Source organism: Corvus hawaiiensis, chromosome 15 (assembly GCF_020740725.1).
Source record: "Corvus hawaiiensis isolate bCorHaw1 chromosome 15, bCorHaw1.pri.cur, whole genome shotgun sequence".
NCBI classification, from domain to species: domain Eukaryota; kingdom Metazoa; phylum Chordata; class Aves; order Passeriformes; family Corvidae; genus Corvus; species Corvus hawaiiensis.
In genome coordinates, this window is record NC_063227.1 from 11,083,594 (window position 1) to 11,104,918 (window position 21,325).

The 21,325-nt window shown below is 40.2% G+C and overlaps 1 protein-coding gene across 7 annotated transcripts in view; it reads right to left on the reverse strand.

Annotated features, from left to right (window-relative positions):
- Positions 1-60: 60 nt before the first annotated feature.
- The window catches only part of ACSL6 (acyl-CoA synthetase long chain family member 6), a 63,475-nt gene continuing 42,210 nt past the window's right edge, over positions 61-21,325 (reverse strand). For 5 of the 7 annotated variants that reach the window (XM_048319661.1, XM_048319658.1, XM_048319662.1 and 2 more), the window contains 12 exons: positions 20,122-20,195; positions 16,987-17,064; positions 14,262-14,396; positions 13,030-13,164; positions 11,089-11,184; positions 10,188-10,260; positions 9,699-9,787; positions 9,027-9,143; positions 8,627-8,770; positions 7,818-7,919; positions 6,790-6,861; positions 61-4,726 (listed from right to left, as the gene is read on the reverse strand). In XM_048319661.1, the coding sequence (XP_048175618.1) occupies positions 4,586-4,726; positions 6,790-6,861; positions 7,818-7,919; positions 8,627-8,770; positions 9,027-9,143; positions 9,699-9,787; positions 10,188-10,260; positions 11,089-11,184; positions 13,030-13,164; positions 14,262-14,396; positions 16,987-17,064; positions 20,122-20,195 (1,256 nt within the window). In that variant the 3' untranslated portion in view covers positions 61-4,585. Of the gene's footprint in view, positions 4,727-6,789; positions 6,862-7,817; positions 7,920-8,626; positions 8,771-9,026; positions 9,144-9,698; positions 9,788-10,187; positions 10,261-11,088; positions 11,185-13,029; positions 13,165-14,261; positions 14,397-16,851; positions 17,065-20,121; positions 20,196-21,325 lie in introns of all 7 variants that reach the window. The other 2 variants (XM_048319657.1, XM_048319659.1) reach the window with 2 other exon arrangements.

Genomic DNA, 21,325 nt, shown 5'->3' on the forward strand with positions numbered 1-21,325 from the left:
TTCTGGATTTCCAAGTTAAGGGAGATACAAGTGCACACAAAAAAAACAGAATAGAGCCCGAATGCTTTAAAACTTTATTGGTTTAGACACAGTCTGAAAAAATACTATGCATTCCCAACTGTCAATTCATATTAAACAAGCATATACATTTGGTTATATTATTACTGATTTAAAAATTTAAAAAATGAAACCATTATAGAAAGACTGCTCCATCTTCCGAGAACTTTGCAACAATTTGTTCTCATAGGAGATTGCTAAAATCAGTCTCACGTTCCAATATTCCTTTGGTTGTTACTTTATTTTACATAATTTATTATTTTTATTTATTATGTTTAGTTTAGGCACACATTCCAAATGACTTCATACTGATGGTGAGGACAAAGTACTGGAGGAAAAACAGATTTTTTATAAAAGAGCTTTTATTGTATGTCAGTTCATGAGAAAATCTTATGAGCAGTCTTGAGAAAGGTGGAAATTTAGTTCTTTACAAAAGTTTCCATAGATGACTCTTTGATATACAGGCTAATATAACAAAACTGAAAAATCTTTAATAACAGTTAAGATTTTTTTTTACACAAATGTATATGTTAAATTTTACCCCCTTCCCTTTCAGTTCAAAATACAATAGGCAACACTTACCAAAACGCCTCATTTGTTGGCTGCTTGTACTTTGCTAAAATACATAACAAAAAGCTGAAATGAAGGGCTTAAAGGGACTCCAGATGCCTCAGAAAACATTTTTCTTTGGAGGAATTCAAGGGATCTAAAACTTCCTCACTTCTGGGCTACAGGCATCCAGATTTCTTCTCTGAAAAGCTTCATTGTTTCATAGGAGCAAAGCTGGTATAGATACCACCAAATGTGCAAAATACTGAAGAACATCAATTCCAAGAAGAAACAATGATTTAATTCTGAATTTTTTTCCCCCAGAGAAAACCAAAGTGAACTAAAGATACAAAAAGTATGCCAATAGAATTGCCTCTAAATAAAATGCTTTTCCAGTTTTTCTCTAAGGCATCAAGAGGTCTTTAAGTAACCTATTACCATGCAAAAATAGTATATTCTTTCCCAGTTTACATTCATCTTGTAGCATTTATTTACATATAGATCAGCAGTTTGTGCTTTTAACACATGTAAAACTAAAAAAAAAAATCTAAGTTTTTTTATTTCAGATATTTAAGTCAGATTATTTTGTTACACACAAGGATTTTATATTCATGGCAAAAATGAGACTGGACTTTACTGTTGGTGATAGATACTGACTAACAGTTAGGACAGATTGCAAAATGCTACTTTATCAATAAAAATTCACCGTCTCTGTCTCACCTGATGTGCATCAAGCATTTTAACCTGCAAATGTGCCTTTCACAACAGAATTACTCCATGTATTTCCTGCCCACATGGGGTTAAAGACTCTGGTCTAGTTTCTGCTCACACTTTGTGCATTTTGGCAGAACATATTTTTCTCTGTGCAATATATCAAGCAAAGAACATACAAAATATATAACTAAGCAAGAATCTCTTCCTGGAAAATGTATTTTATTCTGGTTTTTTATATATAAGACAATCTTCCAGTGATTCCATAGGCATAGCACCAGGCCCAGGAAGCACCTCCCATGTTTAACATGTCCAAGAATGCAGTATTGTGACAGCAAAACTGACTGCTAAAAGAGTCTCCACTCTTAAGATGAATAATAGAAACTAATTTTGTAATTAGTTATCTTAAGGTAAAAAAAAAAAACAAAACAAAAACAACCTAAAGCCAAACAACTGGTTATTGGACAGCCCTGGGGATTTTTCCTTGGTGGTCACAAGAAGTGTTTCAGTTTAAGAAAGCTCAATACAAAATAAATATTCCCGGAATTTGAAGAGAAGCAGGATTGAGCCTAGCTCATGCCTTATGCATGTCTCTTTTCAGGTGTTAATCTCTTACAACATCATTATGATTAGAGTGAGAGAGAGTGACCTGCAGAGAAAAATCTGATTATACCAGTAGAAAAGAGAGCTTTTAGTTTATTTATATAATTTTTCACAAGTTCTGAAAGCATTCACAGTTTTGGTGTGACAACAATTTCTCTCAGCTTTTGCATCATCCAAGTGTGGCCAAGTCTGCATTTTTTCTTTCTTATTCTTTTGGTGTTCATATATTTGGCTCTAGTGCATCCAACATTTTGCATCACATACCAAAAGAAGAATAATAGATATATTATTCAGCACCATGTATGTAAAAATAACAGCCATCTAAGCTGTAAATAAACTCATATTGGGATCTTCTATACTTACACAGAGTTTAGTTATCTCAAAAAGCCTGAAATCATCTTAGGAGAAAAGTAAATTAAATTCAAATGGCAAAAAAATATCAGTGAAAAATAGCTTTTCTCTACTTACCTAGATGACTAGGGTTTGGGGTTTTTTTTATTTTAAAACTCTCGCATTAAAATAGGAAATTATACTGAACTTAATTCTCCATTGTTTCGAAGGTTCTATATATAATGACTGTCTTTTGGCTGATACAAAAAAGGATATGAACTACACTCCACTGAGATGAAAATCCTTTATGACTTGACCTAAAGAGCCAGATTTTATGCAATAATCCCTATCCTATAGATGTGGTGCACACAAATTCCCCAGGGATGTTGTTGCAGCGTACCTTGGTGAAAAATGAATGTATGATCCCATCAGATCTCAGATATTTCTTTACTTGCTTTGGACTGGTATGAGTCATTGCACTGGAATCAAATGAGGAATCAGGCACATAAAGGGATTCAGACAAACGCACAGTTGATAAATCAAACTGCCACATTCTTTGAGTCATTATGTTACTGATACAGTTTCCTATGTATCATTTTATTCTGAAATCACTGCAATAAATCAGTCTTCGTATAACACTAACTCATTAATTCTATTTATTTAATTTGGAAGCATGCAATGGAACTTCAGAGAGAAAATACTGCTTAGATTAAAAATTTAAACTTTTAGCTTCAAAAGTTTACAGTGGATTCTACTATAAGAGAGAAAATAAGTGTGCTTCCACTGTCCTAGCAAAGATCTAGCAGGCACAGCTCCATGCTAGTATGCACTGGTGCAACAAACATTAGTTAGTATAATACACACAGATATTTAGGACCCTGTTTAGCAGAAAGAAGCCACCAACAGTCCAAGTATTCAAGCAACTTGACATGACAGTTTTCTCTTTGTCTCGTCCCATGCTTTGTACCAAAAGAGAGTTCTAGAGTCTGTTCCTACTCGTTGTGAGACTTATCCCCTTTCTGATGACCACAGAAATCTAAGGTTTCATCCAGACAACTTGCTGTTTATTCCAGAGAGGCCACTGGAAGTGATGTCAATGGGATTTGATGCTTCCAGATGTCTGAACATACAGACGTTTCCATAGCAGGCCTTTCTGCCACCACATCCACTGTTCTGCCATACACTGACACCTTGCACAGCGACAGCTAACACAGCCTTTAGCCCACCCCTGTGGGTCTTTCGGGGCAGTATTCCTTCCCCTTCCATGGTCAGACAAAGGATGCCCTCCACTGCTGCACCTCAGGCTGGCATTTTCCCAAACCCTTTCATTTTGCTAAGCCCCATCCAGAATCATAGCTTATTCCTTGTGCTCCGTTTCTTTAGCGCTGTTTCTGAATTGGAGTTAGTCCAGCTGGACTATGCAGTATTAACAGCATGTAAAGTAATAAATTAGGGATTGGGAGCATAAGGATTATTGTGAACTCCCACCTAAAGCCACCACAGAGCCAGCAATGCTTTTGCAACCTTCTCAGTTTGAGCAGTTCAGATCTCCATGACTGCACTGGACTGAAGGAGCCCTAATGCAGAAACAGCATACCATGGATAAACTGTGTTTGGATGAAAAGGAAATAGAGGGAATTCTATGCTACCGCTTCCTACCCTGTTCTTGTAATTTCAAGGTAACATTAATCCACTAGATGTAATATACTAATAGGTCTATTAAGTACAAATAGTGGGAGATTCCTTCCTATTTCTATTCTGGTTGTTAGGTCATCAATGATCAAATCAATGTCATTTATGTCCTGAAAAATATAAAAACTATCACTTATTACATAAACCAATATCCAGCTTGAAGTTCCAAATCAGAGAAAATAGAGTTTTACTTTCACCATCAATCACTGATTATTTGAGGTAGACCACATTATTGAATTATCCATTATTTTAGTTTCTAATATATTAGGTTATATACAATCAAATATCAACAGACATAGGTAAAATTTTCCCTATTTTAATTAGAAATGCTTGTAATTTTAATAATATATGCTTCCATAATTTACTTGGTCATAGATTGAAATTTCTGCGTATTTTGTGGCAATTTAGCGTAATTCATAGTAGTGCCCTACCATGTGCCTAGAGTAAAAAAGAAATTGTATCACACCTGATGGCAAGAAGAAGGGAAAAAATGCTTAGTGATGAAATCCTAGAAAAATGAAAGGCTCAAATATAAGATTCAGATGCTTATCCATTTCAGCAGTGTCGTTCTGGCTCTGTACTTTTTGAGTATTATTCTAATATTGCTATGAAGTCCATCACTCAGGAGATTCTTCCCATTATTTCAGATGGAGATGCTTGAATATAGCTCTTCTATTTGTTTTTTGAAGTAATCTCTCAGTTCTGGTCTCTTAGCCTTTAATGTTGGTGTCAACAAACCGTTTTGCACCGAGAACATATCAGAGTGAATATAAATGGCTTTGACCTAAAATAAAAGACGGATGTATTTATAGCAAAGGTTACAGGCATCACACTCAATAAGCATTAACTTTTTATGCCAGCCTTCCGGTGCTTCCCTCCGGTGGTGCCTCAAGTCCAGGGCACTCTTCTGCTGAGTCCCCAGGATTTCCCTCCCCTGCCCACAGAAGGGGGCTCTCCAAGAGAATGAGCACATAAACCTCTTTTCTGTATGAAACCAAGGCCAGAGCACAGCAAGGCAGCGCACAGGGACAGCGTGATACCATCACTGCAGTTTCACACAGCTGAAAGGCAGTGGGGGTGAGGGCAAGCGTGGGGAGTTGTGCTAGGCAACTTCACCTTAACCCCACTGCAAAAGTAAACAGCACTGATTCAATCTTGCAAAATTATTGTGAAGCTTTGCAGGCACAAAGCATGTACACGATGATCATCTTTGTGGAAGAATTTTAGCTAATTAAAGTGACACAAATCTTTTAGACTGTGCAAATGGCATTTCAAAAGGCTGCCCTTGTTCGAAGCAGTGGCTCTGAGCACAGCAGGGAGCCTGGCAGCACAGATGGGAGCAAGCTTTTCCTTCCCATGCTGGTGTGGGAGAAAGCAGAAAACTGCTGCGTGACTGGTCAGAGTCCACCGATTTAAGACAAAATTCCCAAGCCATCTGCTGCTTTTGTGATTCCCCAAGCCAGACTGCTTTGCAGTTTGTTCAGCTGGGAGTTCCAGGAATATAGGCTGAAAATCCATTTTCTATTCCTTTAGATACGTGATTCATCTTTCTCTGCAAGCATCGTGGTCCAGGGCCACCCCCCATGACATCCTTTATAAATCAGTGTTCGTGCTATTAATGCTCCCCCATTTGCTGCACTGGCTTTCAGAGCCTGGAAGCTGATGGTTTTAGAAGCCAGACTTGTCATTCCCAAGACAGAGATCCAAGCTGCAGAAAAGGATGAGGATGATAAAGAGTATCCCCATAAACAGGGGATCCCATCCCATGGGAACATTAGCCACAGTATCTGGCTCAAAGTTTGGTTTTAAGATTACATATTGCAACAGAGATGAAGTTTTGAAGCCCTTTAGTTTTGAAAACTGTATCATGTAGTTTTTATTCTATTCTATTGTTATTTTATTCTAATTTTTAGAACGATGACAAGGCTTTCCTCACTACTTTATACTTTATTAATTGAAAACTGCTGGTAGAATCGATTACTTGAGGATATTTCATACTGTGAAGACCATGGCAGAGGCAAACAAGACTTAGTAGCACAAAAGATTATGTGCATTAAAAACTATGTTTTACACTGAATTATTTTAAAATAAATTTTTTGCTATCATTCCATTTGCATAGGCAACTGAGAAGTTAAGATTAATAGGGCTATGTTTAATGATGCTTCTGCTCCACTCCGATATGGTGAATTACTCATTAGAATTATCACCCAGAAACAGTCTAAACAAAAGCAAAATTATGCTAATTATATGTAATGAATAAGATGTTCATTTTTTTTAACAGAAACAAGCATTTGACATTTTAAAATGGGGTGGATAATTTTTCTGTGTTTTTAATGCTATGTAATCCATGGTTGATTTCAGATCTCCTTCTGAAGTGTTTGTAGCTCTATTGCAGAAATATTTACACAAGCACCAGGAAAGAATTAGTGCCCAGACTGAAAATAAAGAAACCAGCAGCATTTTGAGGTCAGGTATAAGCACAGTAATTAGTGACCCAATTTCTAACAGAGCTTTCAGTGTCATAAAAGTCAGACTCCTACAGATGTTTATCTTGACCTCTGCTTGTCAATCTGGAGAGTATCCATGTCCCCAGTTTAGACTTTGACCTCTGCACCCAAAACTTTCACTAAATTTAATTCAAATTTCAAGCATGGGTGGGAAGCAGAATCACAGCAAATACATTTTTCCAAAGGAATAAATACAACTTGCTAGCAATAAAGCTCTTTCCAAAAACATCATGTACAGCTGCAACAAAGATTTGTAGTAACATAACATATGCTGACAAATCCCTCTTCTATACAGACAAATTGCCTGTCTGACCACACTGAATGATGTGTTTAATTTTACCTGCTCAAAGGAGTGAAGTCCACTCTCCTTCCCTAACCGTACCATGTCTTCCATTATTGCTTGCTGCAGTTCCTGCATTAAAACACAGAAATTCCTCATGAGCTACCACAGTCACTGTTCTCCAAAAACATGTTTCTGAGTAAAGTTCAAGTGCTTTACTAACAGTTAATGTGTAATTAGCAAAATTCTATTAAAGTGCATAAACATTAAACTTGAGTGTGGTGATGTTAAGTCTCCCCTTGGTATGAAAAGTAAGGTTCTGTTTTCAAACCAGCTATGTGACCTAGCTGTTAAATTTACAATCCTTCAGCCATCTGCCAGACTTCAATGCAGAATTATTGCTCACAGACACCAGTGGGATGGTTCAGTGGCATCAGTATTCACTGATGAGATCCAACGCAGTTCCTCAGTATTAGAGAGCATGTTTTTAAGGCTGGGGTCCTTTTCATAGAATCATAGAATGTCCTGAGCTGGAAGGGACCCACAAGGATCATGAAATCCAACTCCCAACCCTGCACAGAACAGTCCCAAGAGTCATACCATGTGCCCTAGAGTGTTGTCCAAATGCTCCTTGAGCTCTGTCAGACTTGGTGCTGTGACCAGTCCCCTTGGGAGCCTGTTCCAGTGCCCAACCACCCTCTCTGGGAAAAACCTTTTCCTAACATCCAACCTAAACCTCCTCTGACACAACTTTAGGTCCTTCTCTCTGGTCCTGCTGCTGGTCACCACAGAGAAGACCAGTGATAAGTCTTATTTAGTTGTCTTATTTAAGAAATCTAAGCAAACACAACCTCTCCTCCTGCTGCACTGTTGTTCTCTGCAAGACAGACTCTTGGCCCCCCACACTAGAGCTGGCAGAGGTCTGTACCACCAGTCAACACACATCACTGGATCCAGGTCAACCCTGCTGAATGTTCAGTGAGGAAATAATTCTTGTCACTGAGATCATCGTTCCTAGACACAGTATTGTGCACACATAATGCTACCGCAAAAAAAAAAAAAAAAAAGTCTGTACTGCAGATACGAACCTTATTTTTACAGAGTTCTGCATATGTTCCTTCAAACCCTCTTTTCTTTGCCCAACCTGGCATAACTTCGGAATCAGGCACCACAATTCCCACCAGGAAAGCCTGTAGGTAAAGGAGAAGGAGAGTTGCAGGCGAAAGCTGGACCACATTCCAGGCTCTACATTGAAGTGAATACACAAGTCAGCTGAATTTCTGCATGTTTACCCCTTCTTGTTTAATTATATCAATAATTTGCTAACATATCATCATGAAGTACATTCTGATGTCTGTGCCTTTTTCTCAGATAAACGGTTGTCTGTGACTGTGCATTTACCAGCAGGTTTAATACCCTCGTTTGGGTGTGTGTTCTTGGACATTAATAACTCACATGGCCCTGCATGCCCCAGACAAACTCTCATGCCAAGGGAAGGCTCATGCTTGTGAGCCTTGAATGCAGAGGATGAATTGCCATGGTTTCAGAATCTGTAGGTGTGTGTATAAATGTGCAAATTAACAAAACAAGATGTCAGAATGGGCAGGCACTGTTGGGGGGCAGCAATGGCTTTGCCTTTGCTTGGCTTCCCACAGGCGTGGTGGCAAAGGACAGCACTGGAAACCCAAAGAGTGACACCAAAGCCAACTTAAAAGCTTCATCTTTGGCCACAGCATTCTTTAAGCTGCTCAGGGTCCTGCCTAGCTGGCAGCCAACTCCAAAGCAGGAGGGAGACAATGTGGCGTGATCCACTCACATTTTCCCTCTATTCATGCCCAGCTCTCTGTCTTCTAACTACAAAGAGTAAAGTAAGATTTTCTGAAAACTGGGTTTGTACCTGCAGGCTGTCTCCGTGGACATAGATTTGAGCAACAGGGTCACTGCGGATATAGATATTCTCTATCTTCTCCGGTGCAATATATTCTCCCTGAGCAAGTTTAAATATATGCTTTTTCCGATCAATAATTTTAAGGGTCCCATTCTGTTAGGAGAAAGAAATGAGAATTCCCAGAGAAGTTATTTAACCACAGAAACTCAGCAAGCAGTCTGTCTTTAACAGAGCTTTCAATTGCCTGTTGTGCTTTCAAATGCTTCACTGACATATCGAGCTTATTCTGCCAAATATAAACTTAATCCTGTATACAGATAGACCTGCTTGGAAACCTAAGTTCAGTCCTCTAAAATTTACATGGGATAATACAATTGCCATAAGAATTCTGTGTGTGTCCAGTACGCACAGGTAACCATTTTCCAATGTCTCCTGTGTGAAGCCAGCCCTCCTGGTCCAGTGCCTCAGCTGTCCTCTCTTCATCTTTCAAGTAACCTTTGAACACATTGGGTCCTTTCACACAGATCTGCAAAACAGCCAGGGGTGATGATGAATTATTTTCTTATTCTGCTATAAATACAAGTTAAGTAGTAACTCACAAAATTTGAAATATTTTAATGACTGTGCTCCATGAAACTAAAATAGATTGGGTTATTAAACTATCTATGGATTTTTTTTCAAGCTAATGGAAATATGAAGTAGGGTTTGCAAAACTGATTTGCTTGAAGTTGATTTGCATTCCATTTGCAGTTAAAAATAACCAAGTTATTGAAATAAGTTTAATTTTTGGGTAGTATAGAAATGACAGCAATGTAGAAATCACAGCAATTCAGCTCTTCTTAGCTGAACTAATTAATTCAGTCTTAGCAGTTCAAGGAATCAGGCTGGAAGTACTGCCACAGCTCCTTTTTCATTAATTCTTTGCTGCTCTACTGTTAAACTGCCATTTTCCTTTCCTGATTGCACTACGTAACACATCAGCAACCATGCACCCTACAAAGGTAAAATGCTTCTATAATTATATAACTACTTCATACAGTGTTACCTAGTGAGAATTTGATACAAAAATGTGATTTGCTACCTCTCCTTCTCCTTTGGAAGCAAAATAATTCAGTTCTTCCACATCCTTCAATCTGATTAAGTTACAGGGCAAAGGGGCTCCTACATGACCTGGAAATCAAAGTTATCAAGTCACTTTTCATCTCTCCTATAAACAATAATTAGCATTTTATCATTAGTTACTTGCATAGTTGTAGATACACTGGATGTTCTTGCAGGAGCTGTGTCTATAGACATAATTTCCTTAATTAAGGTTTTGCACTATTGAAACTAAATACCAACACCTCTTCTTCGGATATAAAACCTATTTTGAAATAGCATAGAGTGGTTTGGGTTGGAAGGGACCTTTAGAGCTCATCTCATTCCAACCCCCTGCCATGGGCAGGAACACCTTCCACTAGATCAGGTTTCTCCAATCACCATCCAACCTGCCCTTGATGTTACAGTCCAGAATTTCCTAAAGGAATGTGCATTTCTTTTATTTCTTCAAATGGTGGAAGAAAATCATTACCTGATGTCCAGTCACCTGGAGTTGTAAAGGTGCATCCAGCTGTGCATTCTGTTTGGCCATAGCCTTCATAAACCTGACAAAGAGACAGGTTATCTTTAAAAGATCATAAAAGATTTCACTATTAAAAACTGAAATCCCAAGCATTGCCCTCTGTTGCACAGTCCTGTGAGCTGAGCCTGCAGCTGCAATGTGTGGGTGCCCATTTGCCACGGGGACACTGTCCCTGGCTTCTACTGTGTACGAAATTCCATTTACATGTCTAGGAAAGACCATGGCTGTATAACGTTGAAAATAGGGAGAAGATGAGTTGAGCACTTAGCCTTTGAGTCAAGACATACGCTACACTATGAGAGGAACTTATTAGTGGGAAAAAAGGGTATTTTTGTGGGACATTTTGAAAATCTACCCTTTTTATTTTTTCCCTGACTAATTTTAGGCTCTCAAATGAGACCTTTTAGTTCCCCTTGGATTCCTAATCACAGAGAAATAATGCAGTGGACATCTTAAGTGGGTTAGGCTGACATCTGAAGTTTAGCTCTCTCCATTTATATATAGAATAAAGCTTGTGTAATGAAGTACCCAGCACTTTCACAAACGCATTTAATTGCACATACTCAATTTGGTGCTGAGAGGTGGGTGGCATGAGCCTATGGGGTTTTTTTGGGAGATGCCCAGAGTGAAAACATCGCTTGCCTGTTACTGCCATCCCAGGGCTGTTCCCACCCCACTGAGCTCTGGGAGTACCAGGACTCCGTGGCTGCCCTAAGGCCTACTGTTGGATCCATCTTAGTACGGCTGTCCTAAATGCAGTTCTGAGGGTCTAACCCATCTGCTTTCTTAAATACCAGGTATTCCCTTGCTAGCAGTGGATGAACATCCCTGAACAGTCACACAAACCCACCTGGCATCCGAGGGCCGCGCGGAGGAAGCCCAGGACAGTCGGGGACGCTGGGGCAGCACCTGTCACTATCATGCGGACACACCCCCCAAGACTTGCCTGTTTGGTGGCAGGAGGAAACAAAAGAAAGCATCAGAAACTACTACAGATGGCAAAACCATGAGCATTGCTTACAAAGAATTTGCACAAAATGCTCTCTCTAGGATGTGCAGGATTTCCTGCCCATGGCAAGGGGTTGGAATTAGATGATCTTCAAGGACTCTTCAAACCCAAACCATTCTGTGGTTCTGTGATGTGGCCATGAATGGAAATATGAACTAGCTCTGAAGCTTTCCTGAGGGATAAAACTCCATTCAGTGTACAGAGACCAGAGTGCCCACATGCCTGGCAGGACAAGCTGCTCAGCCTCAGCTCCTACGACTTCTCTGCCTGGGCAGGCTGCAGACCTGGCTCTGGGAACTGCTGGGAAAAACAGACTCTTCCCCCGTCCAGTTTTCTTTGCTTGTTTACACCTCGTTGGTTTTAATGAATTGCCTCCCAAGCCCTCTAAAATAATGTTGTCCCTTTTCTAAGGCAGATGACCTTCAAATATTTCTGGAGAGTATTACATCAATTCCTGTGTCCCATTTTACTTCTTTCTCCTCCCCCTTCATTTCCTTTTCTTTATTCTAAAAGTAAAAAAGAAAACCCAGCACAAAAGCAAACAACTGCTGACTAAGTCTGCCCGTCTCGCCAACCCTTCCATCAATATGCAGCCTGGCTCGCTCCCGGCTGGGTAAACCCTGCTATCTTTGCACACTAAGGACAACTAATCCACAGACCACAAGTACAGTCAGTTTCTTTAGTTAAAAATAAAGTGGCATGTCTCCAGATAAGTCATCCAATTAAAAAAATGAAGTAATAAAAGCCTCCTGGAGTAGCACAGAGCCCAAAAAAACTGGTTTAAAGCCAATTTAATCTCTTTTTTACTGAGATGTGTGGCAAACAGGAGGGCATTCTGATTTCTTTTCTCATGGTTGGTGAACCATGATTCATGTGTGCATTTTTCTTTACAGCCTTATTCTTCTTTCCCTAGGAAGAAAAGCAGGTTTGAATATGCCCAACTGAAACCCAACCCTAAATCCACTCCTATCTGCTGAGATTTTGCAGAAAACTTTGGAGCAGCATCTCTTTGATCAGTGACTCCTCTTTTCATGACCACCTTCCTGAATTCCATCCCTGGAGTAGGTTTGGTACAATCCTTTCCTCCCCCACAGGGGCACAGTTCCTATCTGAGAGCTGCAAAAAATTTTTGGCACTCTTCCGTAAATTAGTGATTTCTTGGTGCTGCTGAGGAAATATGTCACAAATGTCATCTTAGCCTGCCTTGTATTTCGTCATTTCCCTCTGAAAAGTTATCCTGAGAGAATTGAAATTTTGACATTATGCATGGTGTTTAAAAATAAAAAAATGTAAAAATAATAAATATAAAAAAATATATTTATTTACCAAAAAAAAAAAAAAAAAAAAAAAGGCAAAACTTCACGCTGCAACAAACTGTGCTCAGTTCCCTTTTTCTATTCCATTTTCCAGTCTGTTCTTCACTAGTGAGTAGTGATTGCCCCCAGTTCATCATCAGGCAAGTGGACCACATTAAGAAATCATAGAATCATAGAATTGTTAAGGCTGGAAAAGACCTCTAAGATCATCAAGCCCAACCATCAACCCAGCACCAGCATCATCTTTACCACTAAACCATGTCCTCAAGTGCGACATCCACACCCTTTTTTAACACTTTCAGAGGTGGTAACTCCATCACTGCCTTGGGCAGCCAGTTCCAATGCTTGACAACCCTATCCATGAAGAAATTTCTCCTACCGTCTGAAACTCCTTTGTCTGAAAACCAGTCATTGCTAGAAGAAACAAGAGTTCTTTGGCTTCAGACTCACTTCTTAAATCACTTACCTGTATTTTATTAAAGAAAAGTTTATCCCACAAACTGTCATTTCTAATGATGCCGTTTCGAACTTCGGCCTTTTTCCGTCTTGCAGCAAATTCCAGGATCCAGCGCTTGAGCGAGGTGTCAGCCTGGCTGAAGATCTGTGGGAGCATAGGATGGCAGATGAGGTGTCACACAGGAGAGAGAGAACATCAACACCTGTTCTCCCCATGACACCCACCCAGCCAGGTGGGTGCAGTTACATTTGCAGCACAGGTAAACAAGGCTACACTGGGGTTTATTAGTGGGGGAAAAAGGAATGGTGTGTTTTGCTCCATTCCCTATTGTACATGTGGTTTCTTTGGGGGGAAAAGAGAGGATGGTGGTGCAGGCTTCGACTAGATTGACAGGGCTGCTCTTACTATACAGTTTCTGTGACAGGGTTCAGTGAAGTTCATGCAACCTGAGCAACAGGGAATGAGCAACATGAACAGGTATAAGTGGTGGCTGATGTGGTGATGGGGGCTGCATTTACCTGAGCTTAATCAGGCACTAGCACGAACTCCACCTCAGCAAACAAGAAACCCCCAGTGCCTGTCTCTCTAATGAAGCACAGAAGCCCTCACCTTGGGAAAAAATTAAATCAGTAGCTTGTGCTTAAGCTTGTCTTTAGCAGATAAGTCTTCTGAGGAATAAATATTCCCAGCTGGTCAAACAGATTTAACATGATGACCAGATGTGCCTGTCTTAAATACCTTGCAATACCTTTACCTTAGTTTTAAAGATTTCTAAATCCAAAAGCCACTGTCACATTTACACTGCCTAAATCCTCAAACACATTTTGAAATTACTGATTTTCAGCTGTTGTTGCCACTAGAACGAGAGATTCAAGTTTCAAATCTGGTTGAAGGGCACAAAAGGTCCTTGTTCAGTCAGGTTTGACTGATGTTTCTGTGATGAAAAAATCCCGTATCTTTAGAAATGTCACTGGTAAGCTTAGTGAGAACAGGGTAGGAGGCTAATACAGAGATTTCATATTCACACATGATAGCTGTGTATGGAGTCTGTGTAAGTCATAATACAGACTTACACACTGGGGAGCTGTATTGATTACACAGGGTGAGAATGTGTCTGCAGCAAGGCAGAAGTAGCGTAATCTGCTTGAGAAATCTCCATGACTAAGGGAATTCTTCCACATGAGTACTAAAGGGACATAAACTCCATGTTCCAAAAAGAGTAAAATCAATATTGAACTCACCTTGTCATACATTCTGTTCAACAGCCGAGGCACAACAGGGAAGATGGTTGGCCGCAGTGCCTTCATATCGTCAGACAGGAGGCGAATATCTCCTTGGAAGAAGCCAATTCGCCCTCCATGGCAGTATACGACAGACTGATGGGGAGAAAGAGGAACACATGTAACCCCTTTGCTTTCAATTCCCACAGCAAAGTATCCCTCGCAAGCGCAGAAGCACCTTTACTGAATTTCTACTCTCTAATATGGCAAAAATGGGACTTTGGAAATACATACAGAAGTAACAATAAATTTTGCACTGAATAGAAATATCCAGATAGTTCTGGGCACTTTTCAGTACTGGCAATTCAGCATCCACCAAATTTGCCACTTGTTCTGGAAGAACAAGGAATCAAAGTTTTTGGAAGGGATTTCCCTTCATCCTCTGCATATGGGGATGGAGAAGTCCCAGTTATGGTCAGAATCTGGATCAGAACTTTCCTAAAGCCCAGCCCTCCCTTAGTAGCTCACAGCATGAGTACCTATCGTCAATACAGAAATGCAAAGTAAGAAACATCATAAAACACAGAGCAGCAACTGATTTTTAGATGTTAATACTTTAGTTTTGTTTAAATACAACAATATAAACTACGTTAGCAATACAGTGCCTGATCCCGTATCCCAGGAATAGAAGCCCACATCATAAAAGGTTCTTGACTTGTATGAAAACTACAAATCTAGAAGTCTTGTACTTGAAAAGAAAGCAGGATGTTTTAATCAGATCAGAATGGAGCTCGATATGCAGAATGGGGCAGGGGGGCTGCTGGCCATGAGCCAACTGTCAGCTGGTTACTGGTAACCAGTAACCCTGCCAAGGACCCGTCACAGACTGGGTCAGTGAAGAACATTTGGAGACCAGCACTTCTTCCATGTTTTTACAGTGCATGGAGGAAAAAGCGTCCTCAGCAAGCGCCTGTGATGCCAGAGCTGACCCCAGCCTTCCTGAGTAGACTGAAAACTTCAGCTCCTTTTTGTGGGCTTGTCTTCCCCAGATAACTAAATAAGTTGAAAATTCCTTAAGAGACACCCAGGTCTTTTTGTGCTGCTCCTAAAAATCTGCAGTACAAACCAGATTGCTCTCACTGCTCTGTCAGGCAGTTAGAGACTGTCTCCATCAGCTGAAATCACAGGAATTTTACACATGTGATGTGGGTTTAATGAAAATCACACTGCTGAATCTGTGCTTTACACTGCACATGAATTAAAAAAAAAAAGAAAATGTAACCAGTGTGCTCATTGGGAATTGAAAATAACAACTAGAAGTTTTTCTCTTGAAAGAATGTATCTGTATAATTTTAACTGTAAATTCCAGGAATAAATCATATTGGCTAAAACTAGGGACACTGATGCAATGCTTGCTGTTCAGAATGCTTTTGAAAATGACTTTATAGCCCTTTTGAAAAAATCTTCATATTAATAAGCTGTTTCAGATGGGAGGATAAACCTGGACATCCTTTGGAGGCTGTCCCTTTCAGTACAGCAACATCCTGTGAAATGAAAGCATTTTCAATGTTTCTGATTTCTTTCTGCCCCCCATCAGATGAATTTTGAATAATTATATCCTTGTTAGCCCAAGCAGTGCTGGCACACTGACTAACTTGCCTTGCAAGTGGAGAAAGGCTGTGCTGTAATTCTCCAAATCTTTCATGGGCTTTCACTTCCAATTTGTGAGGTTTATAACAGGGAAAAAATATTTTACTTCTGGCACAGATGTTATCAAGAAGTGGGAAGTTTATATTCAAATGCTTGTCTGACTCAAAAAGTATGCTTTCAGCCTGAAACAGGCCTCCCTGAGAAAGTGCAGAGCTGCAACTGGATCCAGATACAATCTTCACGTACTGGATCAATTTTAAGTTTGCAGCTTCTCAGGCCAGGAGACCTGATGTGGTTGTCTCACCTGACTTGCCTAACTCACCAATTGCAGCACAAATCATCACCCTTTTTTTTTTTTTCCAAAAGAGACATGGAGTCAGTTCTGTGGGCTAGCAAGAGCTAGTGCTTGGTTCTGCCACAATTCCAAGAGGACACAGCTCCAGTGAATGCCCACTGCGTGCTGCCCTGTCAGGAGGATGACGTATCTTAACCATGATCTCAGTTTCCTCTTTTTCAGTGTCTGCCAAGTTGGGGGTTTTTTTGCAATCATGTTCTTTATGCAATAAAATTATTTTATCTGTTGTAGAAAATGGCATGAAATTACCTTGACTTACATGACACTTCATCCTAGAGTGCTTTGAAAAGCTGTCCCAAAATTGCTCAGGTAGCAGTAGCCATGAGCTGAATGAGCAATGAGTTTGGCTCATTGCTGAAGGGCTGTTTTTCAATCCCTGAGCCAAGTGTAAGCTGGAGAACTTGGGAAACTCTCCTGGCATTGCTCTGGACTCACAGCCATGTCACTGAGACCATGGCTCTGGCGTTATGCACATGGCACTTCCGGAGTACAAGCTTTTTTAGTGCTACAAGATATCACTGGTTATTTAGTATTTTATTCATTTTATTTTTTGTTGTTGTTGTTGGCGTGGAAAAAAGCTGATTTCCACTGACACCATGACCTTACCTGTACCATTCTCTCAAACATGTGTGCTAAAGGCAAATAGGAAATGTGTACATCCTCACAAGTAGGAGACCACTGACTCTGGAAGAAAACACAAGGAGCCCCACGAGGCCTCGTCAGTTCAGGTAGGTTTCTTACCTGTATAACTCTTTCAAACATGTGAGCCAGAGGCAGGAAGGAGATGAGCACATCGTCCTGTCTCGGAAAGATCACTTTCTGCAGGTGAAGGGCATGGGAGACAGAAAGGAAAGAAACACTGACAGGAAGACAACAAGAAAGTCATAAAACAATAAAAAGAAAAATGGCACCAGAGGAGCAAAAGGGTAAAGATTGTCAAGAGAGGAGGGAGCGGCTGACACAAGGAAGCGTTAAAGCCACAGCATCATGGAGCTCAGTTAGCAGAAGGAGTAAAAAGCACAGAGATGTACACACAGGGCAATGGAGAGGGCTCTCCTTGGCAGAAGGCAGATCATATCCATGCAGCTCACGCTGGGAATGGAGACTCACCCTAACGGAGAATCCAATTTTTATTCACTGCTTTCTACCAGGAGGTGCCGAGACCCTGATCTGTGCTCTCAGCTGTGTGCAGACAGCAGGATCCTGGTGCTAACCTGCACGAGCCCCCAGGATCCCAGTGCTAACCGGCAGGAGCCTCCAGGATCCCTGTGCTAACCTGCAGGAGCCTCCTGGACACCAGCAGGGCTCTGCAGGAGCAGCTTCCCACATTGCATAGAGCCCATTCAAGAATCACAGTGTTACTAGAGTCAAAGTTAGTGATTTTTTCCTTTTCCTTTGGTTAATCATTGATTTGAATCAGGCTGTGTTGGAAAAACAAATTATTTCATCTTAGGCTTCAGAAACTAATTACTTCTGTTAGTGTTTCTCACCATTTTAAGGGATTAAAATGTGATTTTAAGGGCATTATGACTGTCCCACAGACAGGGAAAAGAGAAGGTTGGACAAATTATTAAAAAAAAAGTGGCCAAAGTCTTGAGTTTGCCAAGTTTTTAACTCTCTTGAAGGCTGGAATAAACAAAGGCCCCAAGAGACTTATTTAACCCATTCTCCAAAAGAAGATAACCTTTCTACCTGCATTTCCTAGGGTACAGCTTGCTGTAATATTATGGATTAGAAAAACTGAAGGTTGACTACCCAATAATCAATAATCAAGGCCAGTGGTTAGTGGAAAATGGGTATAAAAATCCAGCAGCTCACAGTATTAACAGTTTGTACCGACTTGCATCTCCACTGCTCAGAAGGAATCAATAGCCCATGACCTGGGATACAGTGGAGGCAGACACAGGAGTTCATCTCTCAGGGGATATTTTATTGAAGCTAAATCTGGGCTGGTCACATTTGGGTATGGCCTCCCAACCATCACCTACCAAAGTCAAACATCATTGACCATGTGGGTGTTCTCAGCATCCCATTTCATATTATTGTGTCTGTCAGTCTGAATGAAGCCATTAGGGCCTGCAGATCTATTTATACATTACTTCAATTTGGCTTCATTTTCTGCAAGCACAGTAATGTAAAACCTTTAACATCAATCAGTATTTTTAATACTGCTGTAAGGGCCCAGACAAAATAATTTGGTTTTAAATCAGACCAAAATTATGACATTGAATAGCATTTCACAGTTGGCACAGTTGTCCAGTTAAATGTAAAAATACAAACAGCTTCTTGGTATTTGAGAACAACCTTATAATAAAGCTCTGGACTCACTTCAAAATATGTTCAATTTGTAAAAATCACTGAACTAAGCAAAACTGCCACAAGAACTCGTTAACAGCAAACCTATAGAACTGCCCATTTTATTTCTGTAATTTAGACTACGTTCAAGTGTTTCGCACTTTGCTCTATTTCATTACTGTAGTCAGACATTATCCAAATCTTGTGGATCAGCTACAGGCATTTACCGTCTGCCAGCAATACTCTGGTGACTGGAGATAGCGAATTTACAATCACTTACACCAGACTTGGGTCTCAATCTGATACCTTTGAGATTAATCAGAGTCCCACTGCAATCAGCAAACACTAAATCCATTTTTATGGGCCACTCCTGGAAGATCCCAAGTTCCCTCAGCTCTAAATTAGTGCACTTCTAAAATAAATGTTCCTGCCCTTTGAAGCTCAGGCCTCTCCATGCCTCAGCTTTCATTTGTGCCTCTTGCTGCCACTGAAGCCATGGAGAGCTTCTCTCCCATGCTGAGAAGCCCGAGGGCTCAGTGCAGCATTGATGTTTCATCCTGCACACTGTGGAGGCACAGTCCTGCAAACACTGGAACATGTGAGTTCAGTGGGATTTCTTACATCACACATCTAAGTTTCTTTACACCAGTGGTCCAGAAATCTCAGAAAGTTCAAGGATTAAAGTAATAAGACTGCAGTAATTTCAACATCAAAATAAGACCAGTAAGGGGTATGAGGTAACCAATTGTCCATCCCATGTGCATGTAACTACTTCATAGAATTGCCTGCTCCCTACCAGAAATTAGATTATTTATATTTGTTCCATATAAGCTGTATAAAATCCTTACTATGACATGGTAAACTGATTCTGCTTCCTATATTGTTTCTAAACATGAGTTTACATGTTGTATGAAATATATTATAAAGGCACTTGGCCAGCACTATGCTCTATTAGAAATATGTATAACAAAAACTGAGATATACTAGAATATCAATGAAATTAACCATTAACCATTCTTGTAAAAAACCATGTTCTTATATATATAAATATATATATATATAAAATATATAATAAATATAAATAATATGTAGTCTTATTTATGTGTAATATTAAAATTATATGTAATAATATGTAATAAATAATACTAAAAAATACGTTCTTATATATATATTTATACATACATACATACTTTGTATGCAGAGAGGTTCCAAGTATATGGCGACATTTTTGGGCACAATGGGACACAAAGAGCACAAGAGCTCCTCTTCAAGCACCAGTTGCAACTGTACAGGGCTTGTCTGCTCTCCTAATTCTTCAAAACTAGTTAATGGATTTACAGGAGTCAGCATTGCCTCTCAGAAGCCCATTGCACCCTACAAGCCTGGGAGCTAGGGCTGGAAAGAGGATTTAATGCCCTCCAGTACTGTAGATTCAGCCTTGCTCCACTCCCAAGGATTTGGCCCTCTGAGCAGGAAAAATGTCATCTTTTATCTGCAAGAGTGTACTTCCAGCCTGGGGAGGGCTACACCTTAACCCACACACTCTGCACATGGCAATTTTTTCTAGCTCAAGATATTCACCTCTGTCACTTTCAAAAAGCCTGAAAAATCTGCCACCACATTTCCATGGGTCAGCATAGCACCTTTGGGATTTCCTGAAAGGAAACAGAGAGGAAATATAAAAGATAAGCCAGAAGATAACTTTCAAAAACTTAACAAAAAAACAAAACAAGAAACGGTTAAAATGTTATGTTCACTTCTTCAGTTTTAAAACGTATGTAATTTTCACCATCATTTCTGTGCAGTAATATGCACCAAAACCACTTACTGCAATACTCAAATCTTAATAAAATGATACTGCAAACAGAAATATTTTTCTTGGAGACTCTGGAAAACAGGTTCCAGGAGAAATAGCCCAACTGCAATTTCTGAGAGTGCTCAGATGAAGCCACTCAATGAGCACAGCCATCAGACTTGAGTGGCTGTTCCAGCCTCTCCTGGGAGGATTTATTTCATCCAGATTTTGACTGAGAATGATTTTGAACACCAAGAAACACCATTTAAAAGGCTGTTAAACTCTTACTTAGCTAGTGCTCTGGATAACAGGAGAAATGCAGAGAGCAGACCCTTTCAGACTGCAATTAAGGGAAGTCATGAATAGTGGCAGCAGCAGAGGTGTCTTGAAGACAGCCCTAAACCCATTAGGGAGCCAGCAAAGCCCCTGTTGTGTTCCAGAGCTGGGCACTGCCCCTGCAGCATTTCATCCACCACCAGCAGGCAACTCAGCACCATCAATATTCACCTTTTTACACTCCTTTCTCAGCTGATCATGGTACACCACTTGCATTTCCTATCTGTTTGGACGCCAAAACACAGGGTTTGTTAAGCAGCAAATACACAGGCCGGAACCTCCATGTTCACAAAACAGTGGCACAGAGGGCTCTGCACATAGTCCTGTCACAGCACTGTCTCTTTTCATCACCCTCCAAGGCTTTACTTTTGAAAAGAAGGTGTAGCTCAGCTCAAATATAATTACAGGGCCAGCCTCTTTCTCTCCAACATGTTTTTAAGCAGATTGTTTTAATTTGATCACACCACTGCCACGTAGTTTCCGCTGCTCCGTGTGGAGGCAGATGGAGCTTTACCTGCAGGTGCCCTGCGTGTCCCCAGCACAGTGGGCACGAGCAGCCTGGCAAAGGTCCTGCAGTTAATGTAACAAATTGGTAAATCAGCCAGAATTTCATTCTGCCTTCCTCAGATTAGGAAGAGACTGTGGTGCTTTGTG